Source organism: Hippopotamus amphibius, chromosome 10 (genome assembly GCF_030028045.1).
Source record: "Hippopotamus amphibius kiboko isolate mHipAmp2 chromosome 10, mHipAmp2.hap2, whole genome shotgun sequence".
Taxonomy (NCBI): Eukaryota; Metazoa; Chordata; class Mammalia; order Artiodactyla; family Hippopotamidae; genus Hippopotamus; species Hippopotamus amphibius.
The window spans coordinates 2,198,862-2,225,432 of NC_080195.1; the positions used below are offsets into that span (position 1 = coordinate 2,198,862).

General features: G+C 41.3%; 1 protein-coding gene across 1 annotated transcript in view; it reads right to left on the reverse strand.

Annotated features, from left to right (window-relative positions):
• CSMD1 (CUB and Sushi multiple domains 1) overlaps positions 1-26,571 on the reverse strand; it is a 1,409,269-nt gene that overhangs the window by 206,214 nt on the left and 1,176,484 nt on the right. Inside the window, exons 27-30 of the mRNA XM_057697717.1 lie at positions 21,152-21,343; positions 15,967-16,105; positions 11,954-12,141; positions 5,492-5,686 (exon numbers count right to left, since the gene is read on the reverse strand). Coding sequence (XP_057553700.1) covers positions 5,492-5,686; positions 11,954-12,141; positions 15,967-16,105; positions 21,152-21,343 — 714 coding nt within the window. The remainder of the gene's footprint in view (positions 1-5,491; positions 5,687-11,953; positions 12,142-15,966; positions 16,106-21,151; positions 21,344-26,571) is intronic.

The following is a 26,571-nucleotide window of genomic DNA, read 5'->3' on the forward strand; positions in this document are numbered from 1 at the left end:
CAGCTTTCTTTTGATTTCCATTTGCATGGAATATCTTTTTCCATCCCCTCACTTTCTGTCTGTATGTGTCCCGAGGTCTGAAGTGGGTCTCTTGGAGACAGCATATACATGGGTCTATCTGTTCAGCCAGTCTGTGTCTTCTGGTCGGTGCATTTAGTCCACTTACATTCAAGGTAATTATTGATATGTATGTTCCTATGACCATTTTCTCAACTGTTTTGTTTTTGTTTTTGTAGGTCCTTTTCTTCTCTTATGTTTCCTGCCTAGAGAAGTTCCTTTAGCATTTGTTGTAGGGCTGGTTTGGTGGTGCTGAATTCTCTTAGCTGTTGCTTGTCTGTAAAGCTTTTGATTTCTCCATCGAATCTGAATGAGATCCTTGCTGCGGAGAGTATTCTTGGTTGTAGGTTCTTCCCTTTCATCACTTGAAATATATCGTGCCGCTCCCTTCTGGCTTGCAGAGTTCCTGCTGAGAAATCAGCGGTTAACCTGATGGGAGTTCCCTTGTATGTGATTTGTCATTTTTCCTGTGTTGCTTTTAATAACATTTCTCTGTCTTTAATTTTTGTCAACTTGACTACTATATGTCTTGGTGTGTTTCTCCTTGGGTTTATCCTGCCTGGGACTCTCTGCACTTCCTGGACTTGGGTAGCTATTTCCTTTCCCATGTTAGGGAAGTTTTCAACTAGAATCTCTTCCAACATTTTCTCGGGTCCTTTCTCTCTCTCTTCTCCTTCTGGGACCCCTATAATGCGAATGTTGGTGCGTTTAACATTGTCCCAGAGGTCTCTTAGGCTGTCTTCAGTTCTTTTCTTTCTTTTTTCCTTATTCTTTTCTGCATCAGTGATTATCACCATTCTGTCTTCCAGGTCACTTATTCGCCCTTCTGCCTCAGTTAATCTGCTACTGGTTCCTTCTAGTGTATTGTTCATTTCCGTTATTGTGTTGCATATCTTTGTTTGTTTGCTCTTTAATTCTTCTACGTCTTTGGCAAACTTTTCAATCTTTGCATCCAGTCTTTTTTCAAAGTCCTGGATCATCTTCACCATCATTATTCTGAATTCTTTTCCTGGAAGGTTGCCTACCTCCTCTTCATTTAGTTGTTTTTCTGGGGTTTTATCCTGTCCCTTCATCTGGTACAAAATCCTCTGCTTTTTCATTTTCTCTATCTCTCTGTGGCTGTGGTTTTCAGTTCCACAAGATGAAATACTGCTGATACTGCTTGATACTGCTGTCTGCCCTCTTGGGGAGGAAGCTATCTAGGAGGTTCATGGGTGCTTCCTGATGGGAGGGACTGATGGTGGGTAGGGCTGGGTGGGCCCAGCTCAGTGAGACTTTAATCTGCTTTTCTGCTAATGGGTGGGGCTGTGTTCACACCTTGTCCGTTGTTTGGCCTGAGGCTACCTAGCACTGGAGCTTCCAGGCTCTTTGGTGGGGCTAATGGTGGACTCCGGGAGGGCAATGAGCACTTCCCAGAACCCCTGCTGCCAGTGCCCCTGTCTCCTTGGTGAGCCACAGCTGCCCCCCACCTCTGCAGGCAACCCTCCAACACCAGCAGACAGGTCTGCTTCAGTCTCCTATGGGGTCACTACTCCTTCCCCCTGGGTCCTGGTGAGCACACTTTTTTGTGTGCCCTCCAAGAGTGGAGTCTCCGTTTTCCCCAGTCCTGTGGAGGTCCTGCAATCAAATGCCGCTGGCTTTCAAAGTCTGATTCTCTGGGGATTTCTCCTCCCATTGCTGGACTCCCAGGTTGGGAAGCCTACCGTGGGGCTCAGAACCCTCACTTTAGTGGGTGGACTTCTGCAGTATAACTGTTCTCCAGCTTGTGAGTCACCCACCCAGCATTTATGGGATTTGATTTTAACGCGATTGCACCCCTCCTACCGTCTCCTTTGTCTCTGGAGGTGGGGTGTCTTTTTTGGTGAGTTCCAGTGTCTTTCTGTTGATGATTGTTCAGCATTTAGTTGTAATTCTGGTGCTCTTGCAAGAGGGAGTGAGCACATGTCCTCCTACTCTGCCATCTTAATCCTATCTCATGGTTTATTTCTTCTTAATGTGACAGTTTTCAGCCATTAAAAAGGATAGAAAACAGAGATAACGTGTCTAATCTTTTGAATGTTAGTTAGCACACTGTTAAGTCCTGATTGATGGATGGGGCTTTTTCCAGGATTAATAAAGCTCCTCGAAATTTGACGCTAGCGTCAGAGCACCTCACTGACGACCTGGCAGCAGATTTGCCAAGCCCAGCTTCATGTGGCTGGAAAGCTGAAGCCAGACTCTCAAAGTCTAAGGAAGATAGCTGAGATACCTGACAGCTTTTATCTACTTACGATCAACTAGTAGAGATTTTCCTTAACTAAGCTAAGAGCAGCCTTTATGCTGGTGTCTTAACTCAGGATAATTTTATCACCCTAAAACTCTTACCATGACTTGTTCTACAATCTTAAACAGAAAAAAAAATTTTTTTTTCATTTTTAGATGGAGGAAATATCTGTAAGTTAAACTTCAAAGCTCAAGGTTTTCAGTGAAATGCTGGGAGACTCATTCTATCAGTTTGCATATATCATTTAATTTTAAGAAAATTACCCATATAAATTCGATCAGGTTATGTCAGAACTATACATATAATTTTTCTTAAACAGTCCAAATTTTTAAAAATAAGTACAAATAAAAAATGGGAATTTATTTTATTTTAGACATAAAAAATTCAAGGAGACTCACAAATATCCCCTTTCTATAAAAAAAGTTGATCTCTTTCAAATCTTAAACAACAAGCATACATGAAAAGGGGAAATAAATCTTCACTGGGCTAATATTTTGATGGCCAAATGATCAGACAGAAAACTCATCAAACAGAGACCGTATATCTTGTGACGTATGTGTTCAAGTGTAACCACAGAGATGCATTTTGTTCATGGAGAGGATGAAAGAGCACTGCTTTATGATAAGAGAAAACACTAACAAATAAAAAGCGTGAAATGAAAGAAAGTGGACATGGCTTTTTAGGTCCTCTGCTACTTTGATAAGCTGCACTGTGCTTATCCATGCTTCCCCAAATTTACAGGTAAGCACCCAAACTGCATGATGTACTTCAAACAAACGAGACATTTGTGAAACTGAGAAAAATACGTAGAGAATTTTCATTTAATTCTTAATAATTACTCTGTCCATGTTACTGTGTTAATCTGAGAAACAGGCATGGTCTTTCTCATGTTAGAAATTCTTTTATCCTAATGTGATAATGGAAGGAAAATGAATGTGCTCTTACTCTTTGGTAATTAATGTATTAAACAGAGCATTTCCTACATGAATAAAGCCTTGCAACAGTGTTGACTGCAGATGGTAACAAGAAACTAAACTCACCCATTTGGTTAATTGGGATGTATGTCTCATATATAAAGGCAAAAAAATAGAATCAAATTTGAACATAAACCAAAAACAACATAAGCGAATAAAGGCCATTCTGACCCATGAAAGAGACTCCAGGCTGTATCCATTTCTGTTCTAATTCAATAGGAAAACTCAATGAACAAACACCGTAGGCACTGGAAAGAAAAATGATATCATGCATTTAAAACAAACTGATCCAACATATACCCCTTCACACACGAACTCTCGAAATGTTTAAAGAACAGCAATATTCACTGAGTTTAAGTGCTGAGCTGCGTGATCCACAGACAGTAATTCAGCACGAACAGGCTGCTCGTCACAAGTTATCCAAAACAGACGACGGGAGAGGGCATTTCTGCTTAATGATTTGGAATTTTTAGTTTTATTTAAATTTGAGTAAGTAAGGAAAATCAGTGTTTTATATTTTACACACATTAATGTGATGACTGGTTAGCAAACTGTGCTTGACTTCATGGGTCTTCAGATACAGAAAAAATCTCTAATTTAAAATTAGATTCCGTAGCTATTGCCTAGACGTGGCCTCCTTTGTTACGCTGGCTAAAGGCTGTATCAACACCCCACCCCCCACACGTTCAGAGGATGTTTGGATTTAATACGCTGCACACATATTAAACACGTGTGCCCGTTTGCGGTGACTCTAGTGCACGTGTGAGGATGCTCTTCTAATCCTCCGAGAAGAGCGTTGGGACCCCACTGACTCAAAGCTCACTGTAACGTTTACACAGAAGCACATCATCCTCTGAACGTCCCGCAGCGGCCACGTGGGCCCTGCGTCGCTCTCCCCTCACGCGAACCTCCTGGAATCTGAGAAGCGGCAGCAGCCCCTTTCCTGTGTCTAGTATTAGAGGATAAAATACGTAAGATGAGGAAGACTTCACTTCTCACTGGAAACGGTTTTGGCTGTTCCCCGATTTATTCATTTCCCCTGGAAACGTGTATGGCGTGCTCAGTCTGCCTCGAGCGCCGGGGCTGGGGGCCTGGCCTCCTGGACGGAAAGGCTCTCGGGGTCACAAGACAAGCCCAGAAACACAGACGTGACAGAGAAACCCAGGGCGTCAGGGCTGGTCCCCTGTGTTGTTCGCTCTGATTTTTCATGAATTAATTTTCTGAAGCACCACTGTGGTCAGAAGTTACCAGCAGCATGAGAACGGTCTGTCCTGAGGAAAAGACATTCATTTCATCAGTTCAATGTACTTGAACTAAACCAGTCCTTGAGTTCCTCCTAAGACAAGCTTGGAATCCATGTTTCTGTCACAAACCACGGGGTTTTACCACCTCCTTTTTAATGTGTATCATACAGTCTGGAGTTCTGTCTGTGGCGGGCCCCACGAAACCACCCACCAGACTGAGATACGGAACCTGGAGGATGGCCCAGAAGTCTGTTCCGATCCTTCCCGTGAGCGCGTCCCCCACAAGGGCAACTGTGACCTGACTCTGTCACTTCAGGATGGCGCTGCCTGTTCCTGAAGGTTGACCTTACCCTTTAATAGGTGCTCTTATTATTTTAATGTCTAAATAAGGAATTACAAACTGTGTTTGGGGGAAAATGACACATCCTTATATACGTATATGTGTGTGTGTATATGTAGAGAGAGAGAAAAAGAAAGACAAGGCAGAGACAGAGAGACAGACAGAGAGAGAGACAGAGAGAGAGAGAAAGAGACACAAAGGCAGCGACAGAGACAGACAGAGACACAGAGGACACACACACACAGAGAAAGGGAGAGAAATAGAGAAAGACAGAGACAGGGAGGCAGACAGGGACAGAGACAGAAGCAGAGAGACAGAGAGGACACCTAGAGACCATTAATTCACATCCCCTATACACAGAATCAGCAGTTAGAAATGCCAAGCTACCTAAGTGAGAAAAAACTACCACCCCTTCCAGAAAGCGGTGAGAACGGCGAATCCACTGGGTAAACTAAACGACCACGGAAAGTCAAGTTCATATCCCACACTGCTCTACGGGGTTTTCCCACCACGGATGAGCAGATACAGGACAGAAGTGCAAACTGTCTCCAGAATGAGAGTCCGGATTCCAGAGGAAAGTTATGCCTGAAGGAGACACCGCTTCCGTACGTACCATTGCAGGAGGGCAAGACGCGGTTCCAGGCGGGCTTTCCATCTGCTCCGATCACACAGGTGATGGAAGATGGGTCCGCGATCTTATAGCCAGAGTCACACTGGTACGTGACAGTCGAGCCGAGTTTGAAGTCAGTCCCAATCCTCGTCCCGTTCATTATGTTCCCAGGGTCAAAGCAGGCTTCCCGGGGTTTCTCTGTGGACGAGATGAAGGTAAACTCCATGAGGGCAGGGATTTTACTTTTGGCTGTTGGTGGTGGTTTATTTTTTTCAGCACAGAACAGTGCCCAACATATTAAAAAATGCTTAAAAATACGGATTGACTAATAACCAATGTGTTTACTTGCCAACAAAGCAACGGACAAAGGATTAATCTCCAAAATATATAAGCAGCTCATGCAGCTTAATACCAAAAAAGCAAATAACCCAATCCACAAATGGGCAGAACACCTAAATAGACATTTCTCCAAAGAAGACATGCAGATGGCCAACAAACACATGAAAAGATGCTCCACATCACTAATCATTAGAGAAATGCAAGTCAAAGCCACAATGAGGTATCACCTCACACCAGTCAGAATGGCCATCATCAAAAAATCGAGAGACAACAAATGTTGGAGAGGGTGTGGAGAAAAGGGAACTCTCCTGCACTGTTGGTGGGAATGTAAGTTGGTACAGCCACTATGGAAAACAGTTTGGAGGTTCCTTAAAAAACTACAAATAGAACTACCATATGATCCAGTCATCCCACTACTGGGCATATACCCAGAGAAAACCATAATCCAAAAAGAAACATGTACCACAATGTTCCCTGCAGCTCTATTTACAATAGCCAGGACATGGAAGCAACCTAAATGCCCATCAACAAATGAATGGATAAAGAAGATGTGGCACATGTATACAATGGAATATTAGCCATAAAAAGGAATGAAATGGAGCTATATGTAATGAGGTGGATAGACCTAGAGACTGTCATACAGAGTGAAGTAAGCCAGAAAGAGTAAAACAAATACCGTATGCTAAGTCATATGTACGGAATCTAAAAAAATGGTACTGATGAACCCAGGGACAGGGCAAGAATAAGGATGCAGATGCAGAGAATGGACTGGAGGGCATGAGGTTGAGGGGCGCGGGGAGCAAAGGGGAAGCTGGAATGAAGTGAGAGAGTAGCATAGACATATATACACTACCAACTGTAAAATAGACAGCTAGTGGGAAGTTGCTGTATAACCAAGGGAGATCAACTCGATGATGGGTGATGACCTAGAGGGCCAGCACAGGGAGGGTGGGAGGGAGTCGCGGGAGGGAGGGGATATGGGGATATATGTATAAATACAGCTGATTCACTCTGGAGTACCTCAAAAGCTGGTACAAGAGTGTAAAGCAATTATATTCCAAAAAAGAGCTTTAAAAAAAAAAAAGAAAAAAGAAAAAAAAATAACCAAGGTGTTAATTCATGTCCGAGTTAATTAAATATCACAGAAAAATGGAAAAAACCCCTTTCGATAAAATTTTGCCTTATTTTTCAAATGACAATTCACTACAGAATTGCTGTTGAGGTTGATTTCCTGACTTTTGCACTTAACTCACAGTGGCATGAAATCACAGAACATTTTAGGAAGAGATGGGAGAATCCGGCTTCTCCAAAGGAGATGGGTTTACGTCATGTAAGGTAAGGGTGACTTATGCTGGGAAAATAATCACGGGAAGAAGTTCTGATCTTTCACCACCTCACTGAGTCAGTGAGGCCAGACTTAGCTGGAAAGCACATTTCCTGATCCGTGAGGGTCCAGCCCTGTGTCTGGGATGTAATCACTGCACAATGCAGTCTATTCTAACTGTAGTAACTGCTCAAAGGCATCAAGGGCATGTGATGTATCGGGCCAGAGCTGGGTACACTGACTGTCTCATGCACATCTTCACCCCACCTGTGCCAGGTGAGGCTGATCTGTGGCCCCGTTTTACATCTTCAGAATCTGAAGCTCAAGGAAGGTTAAAGAACTTTCACAAACACGCACTGCAGAGACCTGTCCAACTGCGGGGTCACTAAAGGAGCCATTTGCTAAAAGCCCATCTTTTCCCAAATGTAAATACAACGCTGCCTTCTTTTTTTCTCTCAGTCTCATAGCTGCGTGGTTAATTCCACTTATGTCCTGGTAGCCTAACATTGTACATCTCCTGTTTCAGCAGACCTTCCAAATGTCTCTAAATCACGTATGTAGATACATCTATATCTGCTTCTGCTGTGTGCAGGTCCATCATCTGAACTGCTTTCTTTTTGTGCTTATCAGTGTCCTTCCCTCCATCAGCAAAGCCCCTCGCCAGAAGCCTCTGAATTGAATTTTACAGCTTTTCAAGTGATCAATATGGATGTCCTACCGAAATGTTTTTCTTCCTTTTTTTGGCCTACCGTGAAGAAAATGCTATCTGTCATGACTCTGTGTGTGCATAAATGGGGTTATTAATATCAATATAGGCTCAAGGATAACTCGCGTGGACAAAATAAATGTTTCAGCTCTTTCCATTTGGCTTGACGACCTTTCCCCGGGGTTTAGCGAGCACGCAGAAGATCTCTGGACAGCGTACGTGGACGGCTGCACCATTCTCTTTTGTGGGGTGTGATCCGCATGGACGGTGTTCCCTTTTAAGCACTTTCCCTTGCTGAGTGTCTACCTCCTGCCAATGCATAAATCCACACAGTCGCGTCAGGAAGACGACGCTCCTGGGAGATTGCGGCCGGTGAGCCAGGGAAGAGTGAAGATGAAATGAGCTCTGAAAACCACGCCCTGCATCCTCTTGGGAAGAGATAATATAAAGCAGAAGAGGGAAAAGGCACAAACTTCGTGACATCCTGCAGGCGGAGACGGGGCCTGTTGCACTGCGTTTACTCAACACCTCTCATATTTTTAATGACCTACGTATCCACATCAGCCAAACAGAGGTCTCTTTGGCAACTGTTGGCCTAATTATTATAATGAGCTATTAGAATATTTTATTTACATACTTTGGACAAAGTGCAACATAAATATATAAACGTTATACTATCCTGTCTCTCGTATATGCTATATTATCACATATACCATGCATCGTATATTATCATACGTATCTCACACCATCTGTAATGTATTATCATATATAACACATATTACCATATACCATGTATATCATACGCCATGTGTAATACAATGATTATCACATACATCATGCATAATACATTACATCATATGTGTAAATTGGAAACCCCTCCAGGCCCTCTGTTTTTGCTCTGGTTAGAGTCTCACAGCAAGAGTTGAGTACTGTGTGGGACCAACACACTCTAATCACTTTACTGAAAACCGATCTGGATAGTTCAAGGAGTAGGTGACATTCTGATAATTCTTTGTCACTGCTTTAAATCCTGAATAGGACACAGATCATTTATTTTAAGCAAATAAGAGACGAAAAAATAAAACTGTGGGCACGAGAACAGTCCTTCCGTCGGTGTTGTTTACTCCGTCATCCAGCAGGATGTACTGAGCATCTGATCAATACAAGCACTGGTCTAGGGTGTATATTTTTCTCCTATAAATGATGGACAAAGAGATACATGCCTGCTGCCTGGTCAGGCTCTTTGATCACTTTTAGTCATAAGTGTCTGCTGGTTTCGTGTTCTGCTTGGTTAAATACCACTGCCACGACCTTCCGCTCTGTGCTGCTAATGAGATCTCTGATGGCCACTTTTTCTTCATTTCTCCAAATGAACTGCACTGAATCTTTTGGTTCCACTTACTCCGTTGTCAGTTCAGGATGTGTGGTGATAAATCACGGTACTCTTTTTGCTTACAATTTGTCACATTTACTAATGAGACAACTTCATTACAGGGTGTGTTCTGCCCTCGTTCCTGTTGGTTCTGCTTAAGGACACCTCCCAGAACGCCTGCGTTGGAGCCGCATGGATGGACTTCGCTGGGTCCCTGAGGTTCGCTGGCAGGACTGCCCCGTGGCTCCCTCTGGTCAAGCCCAAGAGCAGGGTCTGCCCCACCTCCCTGACCGTACGTGGCCTTGTACTTGCAGAATGCTGTAGCGCTGCTGTGGCTTTCCTTGTCTTCCGATGATTTTATTTTTTCACAGTCTCCACTGGAGAACTTGTAAAATATGAGAGCTCTATTGCTCATTCAGAAGGCTCCCCTGGTCCCCAAAAACCCAGACCAGAGAGGCAGTTTTGCTCCTATCACGAGGGAGGCAAGTTCCCCCGCATTTACTCACTCATCTGCTGATTCTCTTACCCTAGGATGCCCTGGGAACACAAGGTGATGACAGAGGCACAATCTTTTTTTTCACTGAAGTATCGTTGACTTACAATATTATATTCGTCTCAGCCGCACAGCACAGTGATTCGGTATTTTTTCAGGTTATACCCCACTATAAGTTATGACAAGATAATGGCTATAATTCCTTGTGCTATATGAAGTATTCTCGGTGCTTCTCTATTTTATACACAGTAGTCTGTATCTGTTAATCCCATACCCCTAATTTGTCCCTCCCTGCTTCCTTCTCCCCTTTGGTAACACAAGTTTGTTTTCTGTAAGTTTGTCTGTGAGTCTGTTTCTGTTCTGCATATACATTCATTTGTATTATTTTTTAGATCCGACATACAAGTGATACTATACAGTATCTGTCTTTCTCTGACTTATTTCACTAAGCACAATTTCTCCAGGCCCACCCATGCTTCTGCAGATGGCAGAATTTTACTTTTCTATGGTTGTGTAGTAGTCCGCTGCTGGATCCTGCGGCAACTCTGTGATTAGCTTTTTGAGGAACCTCCATGCTGGTCTCCACAGCGGCTGCACCAAGTCACGTTCCCACCACCCAGTGCAGGAGGGTTCCCTTCTCTCACATCCTTGCCAATGTCTGTTACTTGTAGACTTTTTCATGACGGCCATTCTGACCGGAGTGAGGTGATATCTCATTGTTTTGATTTGCATTTCTCTAACAATTAGCAATGTTGAAAGTCTTCACAAGTGCCTGTTAGACATACATATGTCTTTTTTTTTTTTTTGGAAAAAAAATGTCTTTTTAGGTCTTCTGTCCATTTTTTATCAGGTTGTTTGCTTTCTCGGTATCGAGTTCTATGAGCTGTATATATATTTTAGATATTAACCACCGCTGGTCTCATCATTTGCAAATATTTTCTCCCATTCCTTATGGCCATATATTTAGATGAAAGGTGTGACTGTTTACTCACTACAGAATGGCCATTGTCATGGTGACAGGCACGTCACTGAGTTCTTACCAATACAGAAACTGTCTGATGAAACTGCAAATACTTAAAAGCACTGCTGTTAATTATTCATGAATGTTAACGGATCCTATCCAAAAAGCACAGCAACTCCTTCGATTGCTGAATTGCTTAAAATTATTGTATTGTGTATTGCAATACAGATCAGTAAATTTGCAGATTTTGGTGTTTTTGAGGAAGCAGATTAATTTCCTACTTAAAACCACATCAAGAAATACAAGTCCATTAAAGGGTTAAGAGAGATGCAATAGCCTATATTTCATTCGGCAATTCTAGTAGCTAACAACTAACTCAAAAGTTTAAATAAATATACATATTTTCATTATTTTTAATAAAGCTCTCGCTACTGTGAATTAATATTTCGAAAAGTCCTTTTCTCTGATTCTTTGTAATAGATCCTGTGCTTTCCTTGTTTACATGAGAAATAGATTTGAAAAAATATATATTTATTCTCATGAACCCAACAGCAAAATGCTTAGGTTGGAGCGGGCTTTGTTTGTGAGTTTGTCTGTCTGTTTTCTCTGGATGCTGGTGACAGAGGGGTGGTGGGTCCCAAAGGAGTGGGAGACGCTCATCGGGCGACCGAAGAAGAAAGCTCTGATGGGGGTCAGGACTTGCTCCCCGGCAAACCAACACCACGGCTGGCAGGACAGGGAAGGGGCAACCGATGTTTACATGCTGAGAAATACTGAGATAAAACGAAGCTATTTATCGGGAATTCCTTGGTGGTCCAGTGGTTAGGACTCCACACTTTCACTGCTGAGAGACTAGGTTCATTCCCTGGTGGGAAAAACAAGCCAAAAAACAAAAGAAAGCAAAACAAAACCAAAAAAACAAACTATTTATGTACTTACATTGAGTCATCCTGGATAACCAAATTAAGATACTAAAACACATCTTAACATAGTTCTTAAATACTCCAATTATTCATTGCACAAATCATAATTTATCTGTAAATGGCCACAAATTTGAAAAAAGAACGCTCCCTTCCCCACTTTCTTTTCTTTCAGCTCAAGTAGAAATGCACGTTGGAAATTTCTTCTCCACTGGAGAGATCAACCCTCTTCCCCAGACAGATGAGAGAGATGTCAGGATTTTATGCGTTAAACTTCATACGTAAATGCTTACAAGGAAAGCAGTCCTGATACAAGTCACTTTCCGTGCAAGTTACAGTGGTCACAGTACCTTTAAATTCAATGGCGAACCCCGACAAGCCCACCGAAGCGTCGCTTCGAAATGCCAGAAAGAGACGGTTTCCACTACTCTCAATTCTTTCCGGGGCTTGAGAGCCCTGGAAACTTCCAATGAGAGGGCTGTTGGAATCCTCTCCTTCGTAGATATGTAGGAAATCATAGCTGGGTTCCATGTTGAAACTAAAAGGAAAGAATGTTAATTGGGTTACGTACCTAACATATGTTTCTCTTATCTTCCAGACTACAAAGTCTCTGAGAGCACAGAATGATTTTATTTGCCTTTGTATAATAATTTTTAAAAATCAGGACAATCCAAAAGTTAAATATAATAATAATCAAAATGGCAATAAATACCAATTATAACAAATACTATTAGTATTTTACACAATAACCATCCTCTTCAATACTGCATAGTTTTGAAGATATCTAAAAAAAAAATGAATCCTTCCAGATATTGTATCTCTTCCCTATAATCATGATATTTCTAATGAAATGAAGTTTGAAAGAATGGGGTTCAGAACGGATGCATTCCCATGCTTTTTGATTTTTATGTGAGTATTTTTAGCTTTAGTAACATACATCCTTGATATTACTGATGATTCTTAAAGTTAAAAAAATTTGTTTGTTTTTAGTTTTAAAATTATAATTGCCTCTACTTGCTTATATAGTTTGGCCAATACTAGCAGTCCCTACGATGGCACGAAGTGCAGAAGTCAACTATTTCACATCATTCACCCATCAGGATGTTCCAATTTTCTCTTCCCCTCTCCCTCCCTCCCCCTCTAACCCTCTCCCACTCTCTCTGTTTCTCTCTCTGACTCTGTCTCTCCTAATGTTAATACCCGGATAATTTCCAAAGTCTAACAATTAAAGCCCAAAGCTCTCAAGTGGGATGCAGCTTTAAATGTCCCTGCCATTTATGATGGGAAGGATGATGATATCTGGGAACTTTAAAAATACACCTGCTCTCGGACTTCCTAGGTGGCGCAGTGGTAAAGAATCCGCCTGCCAGTGCAGGGGACATGGGTTCGAGCCCTGCCCTGGGAAGATTCCATATGCCACGGAGCAACTAAGCCCGTGCGCCACAACTATTGAGTCTGTGCTCTAGAGCCCGTGAGCCACAACTACTGAGCCCATATGCTGCAACTATTGAAGCCCACGTGCCTAGGGCCCATGCTCCACAACAAGAGAAGCCACTACAATGAGGAGCCTGCGCACCACAATGAAGAGTAGCCCCCGCTCTCAGCAACTAGAGAAAGCCTGTGTGCAGCAACGAAGACCCAATGCAGCCAATAAATAAAATAAAATAAATTAATTTAAAAAAATACATCTGCTCTCAAGTGACAGACTGAACTTGGTTCAGATGTCTAAGACCCCAGTGGGATCAGAATACACAGACACACTGCACAGAGGTATTGATGTCATGTTATCCATTCTGACTGGCCGCTCTCTGTCCCTCCATCTCTAAATCAGGGCCTTTGGGGCCTTTAACATGGACTCATCCACGTGGCTTCCATTCTCTTCCCTTTCCCTTGACAGCATATTGGGATGTGGGGATGGAGAGAGTCAGGCATCTTTATAATCACGAACATGTGCTGTTGTTTAAGTGGGTCTAGTTTATCTGGAGATTCATGGGATAACACCTGAACCCAAGGTCTTTCCCGAAGCTGCCCACGGCGTTCTGAAGGATGCAGAACCTGACATTAGTACCACACCCGGACCTGCAGCGCACCCTCCCATTTCCTGTCAAGTGCCCTTGCTCCCAGGTGAGGTCAAGGAACTTGCCAGAGGTTTCAGAGTCTGTTTATCTGACAAGTTCCCTGAAGTCAGAAATGAAGAAGAAGTAAAAGATTGGAGTGACTAAAGAGTGAATAAAGAGGCCAAGAGAAATTGCATCAATTGAACAGAATTTGGTGGGACTGACAACATTACTTGGAATAGTTTGCAAGGATGTTATTAGACTCTGGTTGTGCTGGCCCGCCGATAACTGGCCTAACTAACGACTCTGACAGGTTACTTTCCAACGTGGAAGTACAATCAGGCACAGACGAGCATATTCTAACCGCCCTCGCCTTCTGGAGGTGCCATCACACATGCACAGAAGTCTGAGGTGACACTTACAACTCATGATGGTTCCTTTGGTTAAATCCCGTCCCATTTCTACCTACACCAGCTGCACAGATCGACAAGCCCCAGTGACAGGCCAAAGGCTGGCCATGCTTTTAAACCAGTTAATTAGAGTTCCAATGTGTGACTGCATCAGCCCCACAGTCCCCCCCCCGAAGACCCCCAGTACCAGGGTGGAACTTGAAGCTCGGATGTGCTCCGGGTCATGGCAGTTCTTTCCTTCCTCATTAGTGACATCAGGTGCCCCTCCCCGCCCCACAGCTGACTGCAGTCACACTATTTAAAAGTGCATCCGGGTAGCCCGTGTCAACACTGGCCTCTGTGCTTGGGTCCTTGAGCAAAGGTCCCATCCGGTACTTCTGACTACCCCTCCTTCTACTAAGCAGACCTAGGAGCTGAGGCCCCAGGAAAATCCCCACCTGAGCGCACACAAGCTGTCCGTGTCTTAGAAGATGTCACAGGTATGTGATTTTTCTGTGACACCGGGTCAGCTACTGATCCCAAACTCTGAAGAGTCGGAAGAAAACGTGGAGATTTTCTAGGTCAACCTTCTTCCAGCGAAGTGTGCAAAATTAAGTGAAGAAATTTCTTGTATAAAACTGCCTTATACATTATCAGATGAATGACACCCTGGGAACCTTGATAATGAGTCCCCATGACCCAAGGGAAGGTAGGAAACGCCTATGAAAAAGGCTCTGTGTTCTCTAAAAGGCTTTTAACTGTTAATTTACTTTTAATCTCCTGGTGGCAGAGGTATCTCCTGGTTTTAAGGAAGGCGCTACTAGAATTTAGCATTAACAAAAACTGTAAAGACATTAAAAAAATATAACCAGCAAATGTCCACAGCTTTTGTGTCATAGCTGAGTGGCATAATACAGTACTCATCATTTGGTAAATTTACAGCTGCTTGAGTAAATTCAGGAAGTGATGGCTTATCAAACTGCTTAGAATTCAGAATCACAGAGCTTTAAAGTTATACTGACTCAGATCTCATCAGGAGGCGAAAGTGCACGAGGGGAATTACAACCAGGCCTGGAACAACTGATGTAAACTCCTCAAGAAAAGAAACTTGTTCAATTGACAGATAAATACATATAATCAGACCACTTGGCCCTGGAGAGCTAAGAGACCAATAGGAAAGTACATAGAACGACTGCTCTTTTAAAACAACACGTCATTTAATTCAAAAATCAAAATGTGAATCTGGAAAAGATCTTGGGATTTGGAGAAATTCAATTATTGTATACCAGATATTAATGATGTGATGGTCGTATAGAATTTACATTTATAATATAATCAAATTATACTATGATTCTAACTTTTACCATTTAGCTTAGCAGGAAGGAGTTAGCATTTTTTCAAGGACTGATGTCTATTAACTCAGACCTCAGAGCGAAGAAACTCGGGGAGCTTCTGTTTTCAGAGTTCCATGAACTCTTGACTATTTCAGTGACAGTCCCAGCACGACCTCTGGGATCGTCACACAGGGCGTGCTATGGAAACGAACTAGCATTCACGCACCGAAAGAAACAGGAGACGTCGATGAGAGATTATGCTGGGTATACCTATATCACTTTTCTATTACTTTTCTTAAATATCCTGTAAATTAAGCCCTTTCATGTGGAACACGTGTGCAAGATAGTATTTAAAAGCAATTCTTGCCACACCACGTGTATCCTAACACAAGCAGAATGCTGGAAAGCAAAATAACTTGTTTCCACTTTTGTCATCTTGCAGCCTGCTCTAGTACCTGTTAGACACAAGACCTCGGGCTTCGCTAGATGTAACGCTGAAGACCCTCTGCAGGGATAAACGAAGTATCTTTAGGTATGACATTTAAAGTCCTGCTAAAAGGAGGGATTCCACAGGAGGTGGTACCTTTTGAATATCAAGGCGATGACGAAGTCCGGGTTCACCTTTATTCTCCAGTCACACTCTTTCCCGGGAGGATAGGGCTGCGGGTAGTTGGGCGACAGGATGACGCCGGCAGGGCCGGTCAGGTTCCCTCCGCAGGCCGCTGTCCCAGGAGAGGAAGGTTCAGGGGAGAGAAGGACACCAGTCAGTGTTGAAGGAGACAGCACAGGGGTCGTCAAAGAGGCTGCGTGCTGGGTTACGAAACAACTACCCACGTGACCCTAAGGTCCCAGGAGGACCTGTACTTTTTTTTATGTGATTGTTACCAAATTTTAAATAATGTTCCATTCCATTTTTAGGGAGGATTTTCAATGCTGACAAATGAAATTTACTCACTATAATTTTAAACTTTACCCAATTACACTGAACAGATCACCTGAATTCCCCGCACTATAAACATACAGGGGAAAAAAAACTTGGATAGGAAAAAAATCCCCATGAGTATCATTTTATGGTCATGTCAATTCTTTGGTCATTTCTCATGGTTTACGAAGTCACTGCTCACTTGTTCTGGAAAGTTGGCTTCGAGCAGTAAAATGGGTATGCATCTTCTGTTCACTCTTGTATCCCTGGGCCTAGCACAGCTTTTGGTCGTAATAAGTATTCAGGAAATATTTGTTGAATAAATGAATACAAATATTAGTTCATATATTTCCCACAGCCCTCTCTGCTACAGGTAGGACTCTGATATCTTCCCCACATGTCAAAACTGCAAAACTATCATGCAGAGTTTAGGTGACATCTGGAGATGGACGACCAAGAGGAGGCCGAGCAGGAATTTACACCCCTGAAAACATCATCTCGTCACGCTACGTAGGATGTCGTCATCAGCAAGGAGCGTCTTAGGTTATGATACTAGTAAATTTAGTTATTTCCCAGCCCTTAATTTTAATTACATGTGTCCGTATTAATATTAGTAAGGCAGCAGTTGTGTAGTTCATTGTGAACAGGCAAGACAGTTTTCATTCTTGAACCTGAAAATGTTTCGGATTGCTTCCTTTAGTGGACAAAGATTTTTGTTAAAGCTTCTGTGCTGTGGAAGATCTAAAACACTGCAAAATTCATGCATATCCTAATTTTAGATACATGCACTAACAGGCTAGGTTTTGGGTTCTTCACATCGAATACTGCAATTTGTTGCCAAGTTGTTCTTAAAAACTCACCTTGATAAAATTATACTATTCCCTCTAAACTGTATACCTTATTTCCCTTCATTGATTATGTATGTATTTAGGGAAAAAAAGGAAGTAGAGAAGGAAATATGCTAACTGCTATTTTCCACACACACACAAGGGCTTTTTTGAAAATAAGATGAAGATACACACATTATAATTTTCTGAAATGGATATGTCTTTAAATACTCATTTAACATTCCTAAAAACTTAACTTTCCATAAGAAAAAATATAACAAATACCAAGACTTTTTCTTATATCTTCAGTCCCATCAAAGGGAAACTCTGAATAATATTACCGGAAATATTTACAATAAGTTCTTACAGGTATACTCTCAAGAGCAATAGGATATAATTTTCTCAAAAATGATTAAAACCACATTTCCCATAGTATACAGTTTTCTTTTAATAAACGATGTGGAAACAATTGGCTAAGCGACTCTCACAGGACCCGGCCTCCCCCCAGAGCCCAGCACATGCTGACAGTCTGGAGATAAGACGCCTGGACCAACAGCAGAGGTGGTGCTGAGCTGGGGAAAGGGGTACCCCAGGGCCTCAGGTGATGCTACCCCATGCAGGTTTTAAAAGAGGAAACATGACAGATCCAGGGCACCAGGTACAAGGGTGCCACCAGCAGGAAGAGTTCAGGGATGAGATTCAAATATTAATTTAAAAGAAACAAAGGGAAGATCCTGTCTTATTCATGCTGGTCCCAGGAGGCATTTTCAAATGAGATTATTTAAAGACTTAAAGTGGAATTAAGGAGGACCATCTTGCTGGGTTTGTCCTCTCTTTTGCTGGGGAAATTTTCATTTTAGCTTCATCAGGTTTTCATTAGAGAGCTTGCAAAATGTTCTGGATAGGATTAGATTTAGTATGAAATACAATTCAGACACTCGAGAAACTCTCCAGCGGCAATGGACATAGAGACAAAATCCACAAACTCTATCAACCCACAGTCTCTTATCCAAAGCCCTGAAGGTGGCCCTGCTGACAGACGTGGTAGCACGTACACCCGCTAAGGTTTGCAGTAGTTCTGTGTAGCCACACACACTGCTGTTTCCACACCAGAACATTTCAATGTTCACATCAAGTGGAATAAACAGCCTCAAAATGTTACCCTGTAGATCAGGGCAGGGTCATGGCACCAAATAAGTTTCTGCAAACTTGGAATGCAGTTTTGCTTTGCAGAGCTCTTTAGAATCTGAACTTGGACAAGAGGTATTTCGGGCTATATGAGAAAACTGAAACTGTGGAGATGTTCAAGGAACACGTTACTCAGAACCAGAAAGGAGTGAGTATCCTCTGGTCCGGAGAATCGATCTTTTCGGACTCAGTTGAAAATTCCAGAAGGTGGTGCTTCCACCACTGGCGTCCTTTGTGAAGTGGCAGCAGTGAGGCGCTCAAGCAAACCACAAGGAAGAGTAACAGCAAATGACACGCTTGTGAAAATGTGAGTAATGTACAAACAGGTGAGGGGTTAGGATATTCTATAAAAGGGAGACAGAAAGACAGCAAGTAGGAGGAAAAAATACACTAAGAACAAAATGGAAAAACAAATTAGCCAGTCACCAGGAAAGAGCAAATTCACGTGGCCAATAAGAAGATGAAATTAAAAACAGTTCAACCTCACTTTTAATTTAAAATGTCAATTAAAACACCAAGGAATCTTCACTTCCTGCCCATATTATGAGATTAAGAAATATCATATATGGTGTTTTCTCTGAGTCAGGGAAAATAAACAATCATACAATGGCTGATGGTGATGTAAACCTTTCTGAAAAAGTTTTGAAAACTCGAGACATACCTAAGTTTGTAGAAATATGTCATTCACAAAAAATCATGGATGTGTTTTGCAACAAGTGCTCACTTCAGCAATTTTTGTGAGCGGGAAAAGGCCTGAAACACCTTACTGTGCACTGAGGAGGGATTAATGGAATCAACATTGGTCAATATCGATCCAAACAGAGAGAGACTGTGCAGGCGTAAAACTTAATTAGTAAAAAATGCATAATAACACAAAAAGATACTCATCATGTACCAGTAAGTAAAATGTGTAATTTAGAAAATAATCATTCAGGGTGCTATCATTTTAAAACATTTTAAAAAAGATAACATATATATATAAAATAATTTCAAAGCTTATTTATACATGTTTATGTTCATAGCAGTTGCCTGCAGGTAAAAAGGTGACAGTGCCTTTTTCTTCTCTTTTCTTAACTATGGCTTATAAAATTTCTGCTAAAATGTTTATTATGTTTAATAAGAAAAAAGCAAAAAAAAAAAATGTCTCGTATCAGCAGAACAGAATTTAGATGAGAGCTAATACAAGACCATGCTCTAAGGGAAAAATGCTTACAATGTGATGAGAAGATAATGTTCATTTATTCGCAAATATGTATTGTCCATGTTTGTGTTACATGATACTTATGTGGGGGGGTGGTTCTGGTTGCCAACGTAATTGATATTTTCAATTGTCTGTAAGTGATTTTTAGCTTATCCTCGGAGGTGATATTCAAGAAAGATGAAGTGTTACCTATTTTCATTGCTGAGAACTGGTTTACCTAGTCACTGATCAAAATTATGTAATTAAGAGATGAACCAAAAAAAGACTATAGATTAGTTGGGAAGGTGGTCAAATTTTACAATGAATGGCTTAAACTAATGTCAACTGAGAAATTGACTTCGCGATTAACTGCTAGTTATATTGCTTTTTAATGTCCTCTTCCATATGCTTAAATTCATGCAAATTGGAAAAAAAAGTGCCTTTCCTGATTTAAAAATAGACCAATGGTTTAAAGTGATGGCTGCATTTACAGGTAATTACTCCACTTTAAAAAAGGAACACGCAGAGATCTGGCGCGCCTCCTGATGACTCAGCTCGAGATAAAATCCACGGCGCTGCTCACGAAAGTCATGAAATGAAAATGCAGCCGAGAACATGAAACACACACGGTAGCTCTCCACCGAGGCTGGCCGTGCTAATGAGCAGAGCCATCAGCTCTCGCCTGTCTTCAGAATCCCAAGCACTTTGTAATAGGCTAAGAGGACCACTGGGAGTTCCCCGGCTGCTGTGCCTATGACAACAGAAATCACTGTCAATCACAAAATCCCCTCAAGGTCACCCGATGCAAAACGGCCTGTTAGCTGTGTGCATATCACTTCGTTATCTCCGCCTCTCTTTGCAGATTAATTCAATGTTATATTTTTCAAACAGATTATAAGTACAAGTTACACTGTGACAATAAAGTTCCTTTTAAAAATTAAGATGGGATGCCATACACAGGTATTCATAGTAAAACATTTAATTGAGTGAAGGGACACTCTCCATGTAATTACTACTTTTGATATAAATATGTCTTGCCCTAAAACTGTATTTGTGATACTCTATCTTGGATATTGCTTATTCAACGTAAAGTCTGCCACACCAACTGTTTTCTTTTTAATAAGGTCAAACTCTTAAATTCTAGTAAATTTTAGGAAGAAGTCTCTCCTTTATCATTATTTTGACATAAATAGTGTAATTTTTAGTTTTTAGGATTCTATTAAAAACGTACTGCTATTATAGGAAAATCACCTAAAAAGAGAACATACTTTTTATTGAGTACGTTTTGCTTCAGGGCAAGTTTCTATATTAAAAACGAGGACAACAATGGTAGGGTTATGAGTTTTCAGCCACTCAGAACTTTAAATTACAGTAATTTGATTGATCCACGTTTTTTACAAGATCTGTTAAGGACAGGAAATGTTAGGTAAATGTCAATTACTGTACATTAAGTAAACCACTTCCTTTACTTCACCTAACCAAATAAAGTTTAAAGGTTTATAATAAAATTTCAACATACTCTCAGGGAACCAGAGGGCATATACCAAACTCTTGAGAATATTTCTGAAGAATAATACATTCACAGAGCAATTTTAATGCTGACATGCATTCCTTCCCAAATACAAAATTTCTATTTTCTGTTGCACAATACCTATGCATGTAGGAGGGTCTGGTTGCCAAAAGAATCGGTTATTCAGCTGCACACAGGTGACTTTAGCTTGCCCTTGGAGCTGGTAGCCAGGGTCACACTGGAAGGTGATGGTGTCCCCAGGCTCTCTGCTGTCCCCGTAGCGGGTGCCATTTGGAGGCATACCTGGGTCGTTGCAGGTGGACGCGACGGATGCTGGAAGGAAGAGACAACACATCAATGGCTGGAAATACGGCCCCTGCGCCTGTACAGACGGAGAGCCCCCGTGGGCTGAAGCCCTCTTGATCCGCGTAGTGAATCACTGGTCCACATATGGGCATGAGGAAAGAGGGTTTGTTTTCTTTCTCAAGAATCCATTCAATAGCACGCATCTCGTTTACGCTTCCTCTGAATAGATTCTAGCAAAGTCTTGATGAAAATTCAACCAATTATGGAATTTACTGAGGATTTTTGTATGCACACACGCACAGAGTCTCCTTTGACCTCATTGACAATATTTTAATGAAAATATATGCCACAATGTAAATAACTTATGAACACCAATCTCAAGGAACCTTAAGGAAAACAAAATAGGATGAATTCCCTCAGGTCGGTGCCTTCCCACGCGACAACCAGCTGAGATGACCCAACTTAAACGGTCTTGTCCAACAAAACCTATAGTTCTTTAAAAATATTTTAAATTCCCCTTTATTTTTACCAAGTTTATAGTTTAGGATCCATAGTTGTTGCTGTCCTTCTTTTCCCTCAATAATGTTAGGAAATTCTCCCAGTTCTTCTGCCTTTCGGTTTTCCTACATAATTTCACCATCTGAAACTACATCAAGATCACCTTTTCGTCTTTGATGTCCTAACATTTCACAGTATGACGTCTACATATGAATTTTCTTTATTTTTAAAGAAATGAAAGTTTTGCAATATTGTGTCTGTGTATGAACCTCCTTTTGTTACTCCTGCTTGGAATCCATTCGAAGATTTGGACCTGAGGATTCAGTCCCTGTCTCGTCGAACATCCGTTCTCCTGTTATCTCTGCTCCCCTCTTATGAATTAAAACTTGACAAATGTCTCTCTCCTCTGTGTCTCTTAACTTTTCATTTAAAAATTTTTTTTTAAATCTTTGTTTCAGTCTCTGGGTAATTTTTTTAGACTATCTTCCTATCACAATCTTCTCTCCATCTGCATCAAATTTATTATTTTATCATGTTGAGTTTTAAACATTCCTTCATTGTGTTTTTCTGTTAGTTAGCATTTTGTTCAAATATCTTTGGCCATTTACACAATATATTGTTCCCTACTCATATTTTTATTCTCTTTTATTTTTTAAACTCTTACAGTCTGATCTCATAATAACTGCAATATCTCATGGAATCTAAGGTACCTCTGAGTTTGGAATTTGCATTTCTGTTTTTGGAACTTCACCTGCAATAATTCTTTTGAAGGTGCGTTTATCCAGAGGTGATTCTCATTTGACTCTACCACGTGCCTGGAACAAAGCCTTCTACCTCTTTAAAAAAAATCTCTCTTGAGGCATTTGGACCACAGAGACGGCATGAATTTATCCATAAGCTAGTCTGAAACCTGCTTGTGGCTAAGAGTTCTCTACATCTGTGTCTGTTTCTATACCTATATCTATATCCACATCTGTCTGTCTACCTATGTATCTATCTGTCTGTCTGTCTATGTATCTATGTATCTGTCTAACTCTCTCCACCACTTCTCTATTCTCCCTTACGGTGAGAGCAGACCAGCGCCCCTGGAGTTCCAGCAGTAAATAAGGGTCTCCAGTTACATTTCCAGTATTCTTCGCTTTCTATTCTTTCAGCCCCTGGACTCTCAAAATGGAAGCTCGATGTCACTAGGGACCAACCGACGAATGCTCCCAGGGCAAAGCCAACTTCTGAACGTCGTCACCCTTCTGCATCTCACATTACTTTGGTGACTCTGAGGATCCTCATCTTCTTGCAGGTTCAGTGATACATTTTAAAAGGCTAAAAATGATGGTGTTCAACCCCGTTGGCACATTTTCGGGGGATGTGTTTTCAGAGAGCTTCCTTTACGGTCATGCGGTCGTGCCGGACATGCCTTCCATCTCAGCTCTGTCTCAACCCCACAGCGGGACGGGGGGCTCATCACGCCTGTCACCATCGCCAGTGTGATCGTTACCATGCGTGTGCTGAGAAGCGGTATTTTACATGGAAGCAGAGTTCTCAGTAGACATCAGGTGTGGGCTTCAGAGTAGGTTTTCAATGGGAAGAGAGCAGGAAATGCCATCCGAGTCACTGAGGAAGATCCTTTTAGTTTCCAGTCTCCTCCCATCAGCTGCAAAGATTAGAATTCAGGGCAGGAAGCAAGCACACTTCCCCCGAAGAAGCCCAGGACAGCAGTGGAATGCAGAATGGACCCGACGACATGAAGCTTCTAGTCAGAAAGTCAGGAGTGGCACGCACATAAGCCACAGACTTTTATAATATAGAACAGCAATTACAAAGTCAATTGCCAGAATCATAGCTCATCATGGCCATCACCTAGGCAACAAAATGCTGCTTCCATTGAGCTAGTATTTTACAAGCAATCCTGAGTTTACTATTCAGGCAATTAAGGACTCTAAGATCTACCTGTGCTCTACCTTTGCTGAGATTTCTCCAGGCTGCAGAAAAACACATAAGCAAATCCTAGTGTACATTTACAATCTTGTCCATTGGACTGAATTTCACATCCCCAAAAGAAACTTCATTCTTCCCTCAAGAAAGCGGTCTCATGCATGATTACACACTCATCTCCAAGTGAGAATTAATTTAATATAGCATTAAAATAATTTAAAAATAAACCTTTAGGCTTTTCTCCTAAAGGATAAGTCTCATTGTAATTTTTAAAACAAGGATATGCTTTTATCACTTCTCTTTCCAAATTTTTATTCAATATTCATTAAATGCAAAAACACACATTACCCAATAAAGAAGCTTTACACAAAGATGCACAGATTTTGTACATGAATAAGAATTTCAACAGACATATGAGCCTTGCAAAAACAGGTGTTCTGTAGAACACTTTTCTGTAGGTTACTAACAGGTGTCTGGTCAAACAAGGTTGGCAAATACTGCATTCCCCAGCTCTCTCTTATAGATCCCCATTGTACATCAGGACTTAAAGGCTCAGAGATGTCCTACAGTAAAGAAACTTTTTAAAAAACAGTTTAATCCAGTGTATTCTAAATGTATGTAATCACAGAGCGTGCCTTTCTCAACACACTTCTTCAAACCCTTCCAAACAAAGATCCACAGAATATCAGTATATAAAACACTGGCTTGCACTAAAGGTTATATGTCCTTTAATGGAATGAGGTTTAATTCAGTTTTGCAAGAAGTTTCTACTTCTACAGCAAATTTTCATTTGAAATATCTGTAATAATAATAACAGAGCATGCCATTAAAAAGTTATATACTTATAAAGTTCATACTGTATAGCAAACAAATACAGCATCTACATAATTAGCTAAGCTTATGCCAATCACACAAAAATGTGAGTTGTAGTAAAATCGTTCTACACGTGTGCTTAGGGAGGATGTATACCTACGCTTGCGTATCTCTGAAGACTGAGATTTCCAGTAAATCAATCACTAAGGCTTAGTTGAATTGAACCCCAAACCCTTACTGTTCCCTTCTAGAATTGTAATGTAGAAAGTTCTTAGGGTAATCTAGACTGGATTTAAAAAAAAAGAAATCAGTGAGACGACTTGAGGAAAAAACAGAACAATTTTAAACACTGCAGTGGGAAATACACTGGCTGGGTCTTTGAAAGGAATGCCATTTTACTGTCCCCTAGTCCCGAATGTGGAAAGATGTTTTCTGGTAAAGGCAATAAAGCTTATTTGGAGACTAATATGAAAGCCCCCAACCAAAGACACTTTCTTGGGGTCAGACATTGCTTTTCCCCTCAGGGTCATACGAGGTTACGGGTGAGGCAGGCACTCATTTCCTTGTTATGACTGTTCTTTTATGTGTCACATGTTTCTTTCACTCAATTTTCTCTTTAATATTTTTTTCTTCAAATGGGATTTTGGTAACTGAATCATTCCAGTTTATTGCCATAAAAAGGAAAACTATTTTTAGTTGTGTCAGTCTTATCACATTAGAAAAAGAAGGTGATGGATATTGTGTTTTTCAATTTCCCCAGGGGTTGCTGGAATATTTCAAGTCATAAAGAACCTTCCACAGGCCCAGTGGGATCTAAGGGACCTCTCCATTCCTTGTCCTCCTGAATCCAGAACTGTTCCAACAGGCTTGAGCGATCTGAACCTGTGTTCCACCTAGCGTGAGCGCCACGGACCTGACGTTTTGTTTGTAAGAGGCAGCAGTGATGGTGTAGAACTACTGTATGATAGGAACGGCAATGGACAGAAATTTATTTCCAAGTGGATAAAGTCATTTTTGACACTGGAGACCTTATGGAATATATACATATTACAATAACATACGAAGTGGTGTTCTCTTTCTATTCCACTAAACAATTGAGCATTTGGGACATGTCCTATTACATGTGTCAAATCCTCCTTGCATGTTTTTTAAACATCATTTAAACGTATATTTAGGTGACTGCGTTATTAGTTCACAGAAGTTAAGTTTGCTTCGTGAACATTTATTATCTTAAAGCACCCTTTCATAACATACCTCCACAGAGAGAATGCTTACCACACATGTGGAGAAACACATCAAGTCATGCCAATATGCCCTGTATCAGAAGCAGGCATGCCTAACAGTCGGATCTTAACCTGCATATTAAGTTCGCATGTTCTTGAGTTAAAAAGTTGAATTCACTCTTTATGGATGTGGTCAGATGATCATTTTCTCTGAAAAGTTGCTCTTTTGGGGTTAGATCCTGGCACTGAACAGGGAAATCTCCTTCTGGAGGGTCACTGACTGAATCTGAGATAAACATGAACCGGCCATCAGAACTCTGTCACATGTGCATTAGTGCTTCGGTGGCTGGAAAAGGTTTAGAAAACACGTACACCAGAGAAACCTCAACTCATTCGATGGGGTGCTTCTACTCAATCCCAGACTCCAAATTAAAGAAACTAGATCTGAATTCTACTAAGCTCCACCTCATTCAGCCAACATTCCCCCTCTCCTTCCTGACAATGGCAAATTGCATCAGGAATTGGAGACACAGAGTCTTTTGAGATCTTTCAAGGTCAAGAGCAGAGCCAATGGCTGCTCAAATGCACATTCCACAAGTCCCTCCCCCAGACTTCAGAAGTTACACACAGTGCTGTGGAAATAGCTTTGACACAAGTCTCACATCTTGCACAAAAGTTCATTCACAGTTGATCACAGCTTTGAAAAGGTAAAACTACAAAACTTTTAGAAAAACATTCAGGAGAAACTCTTCAGGATTTAGGGCTAGGCAAGGACATGACAACAAAAGC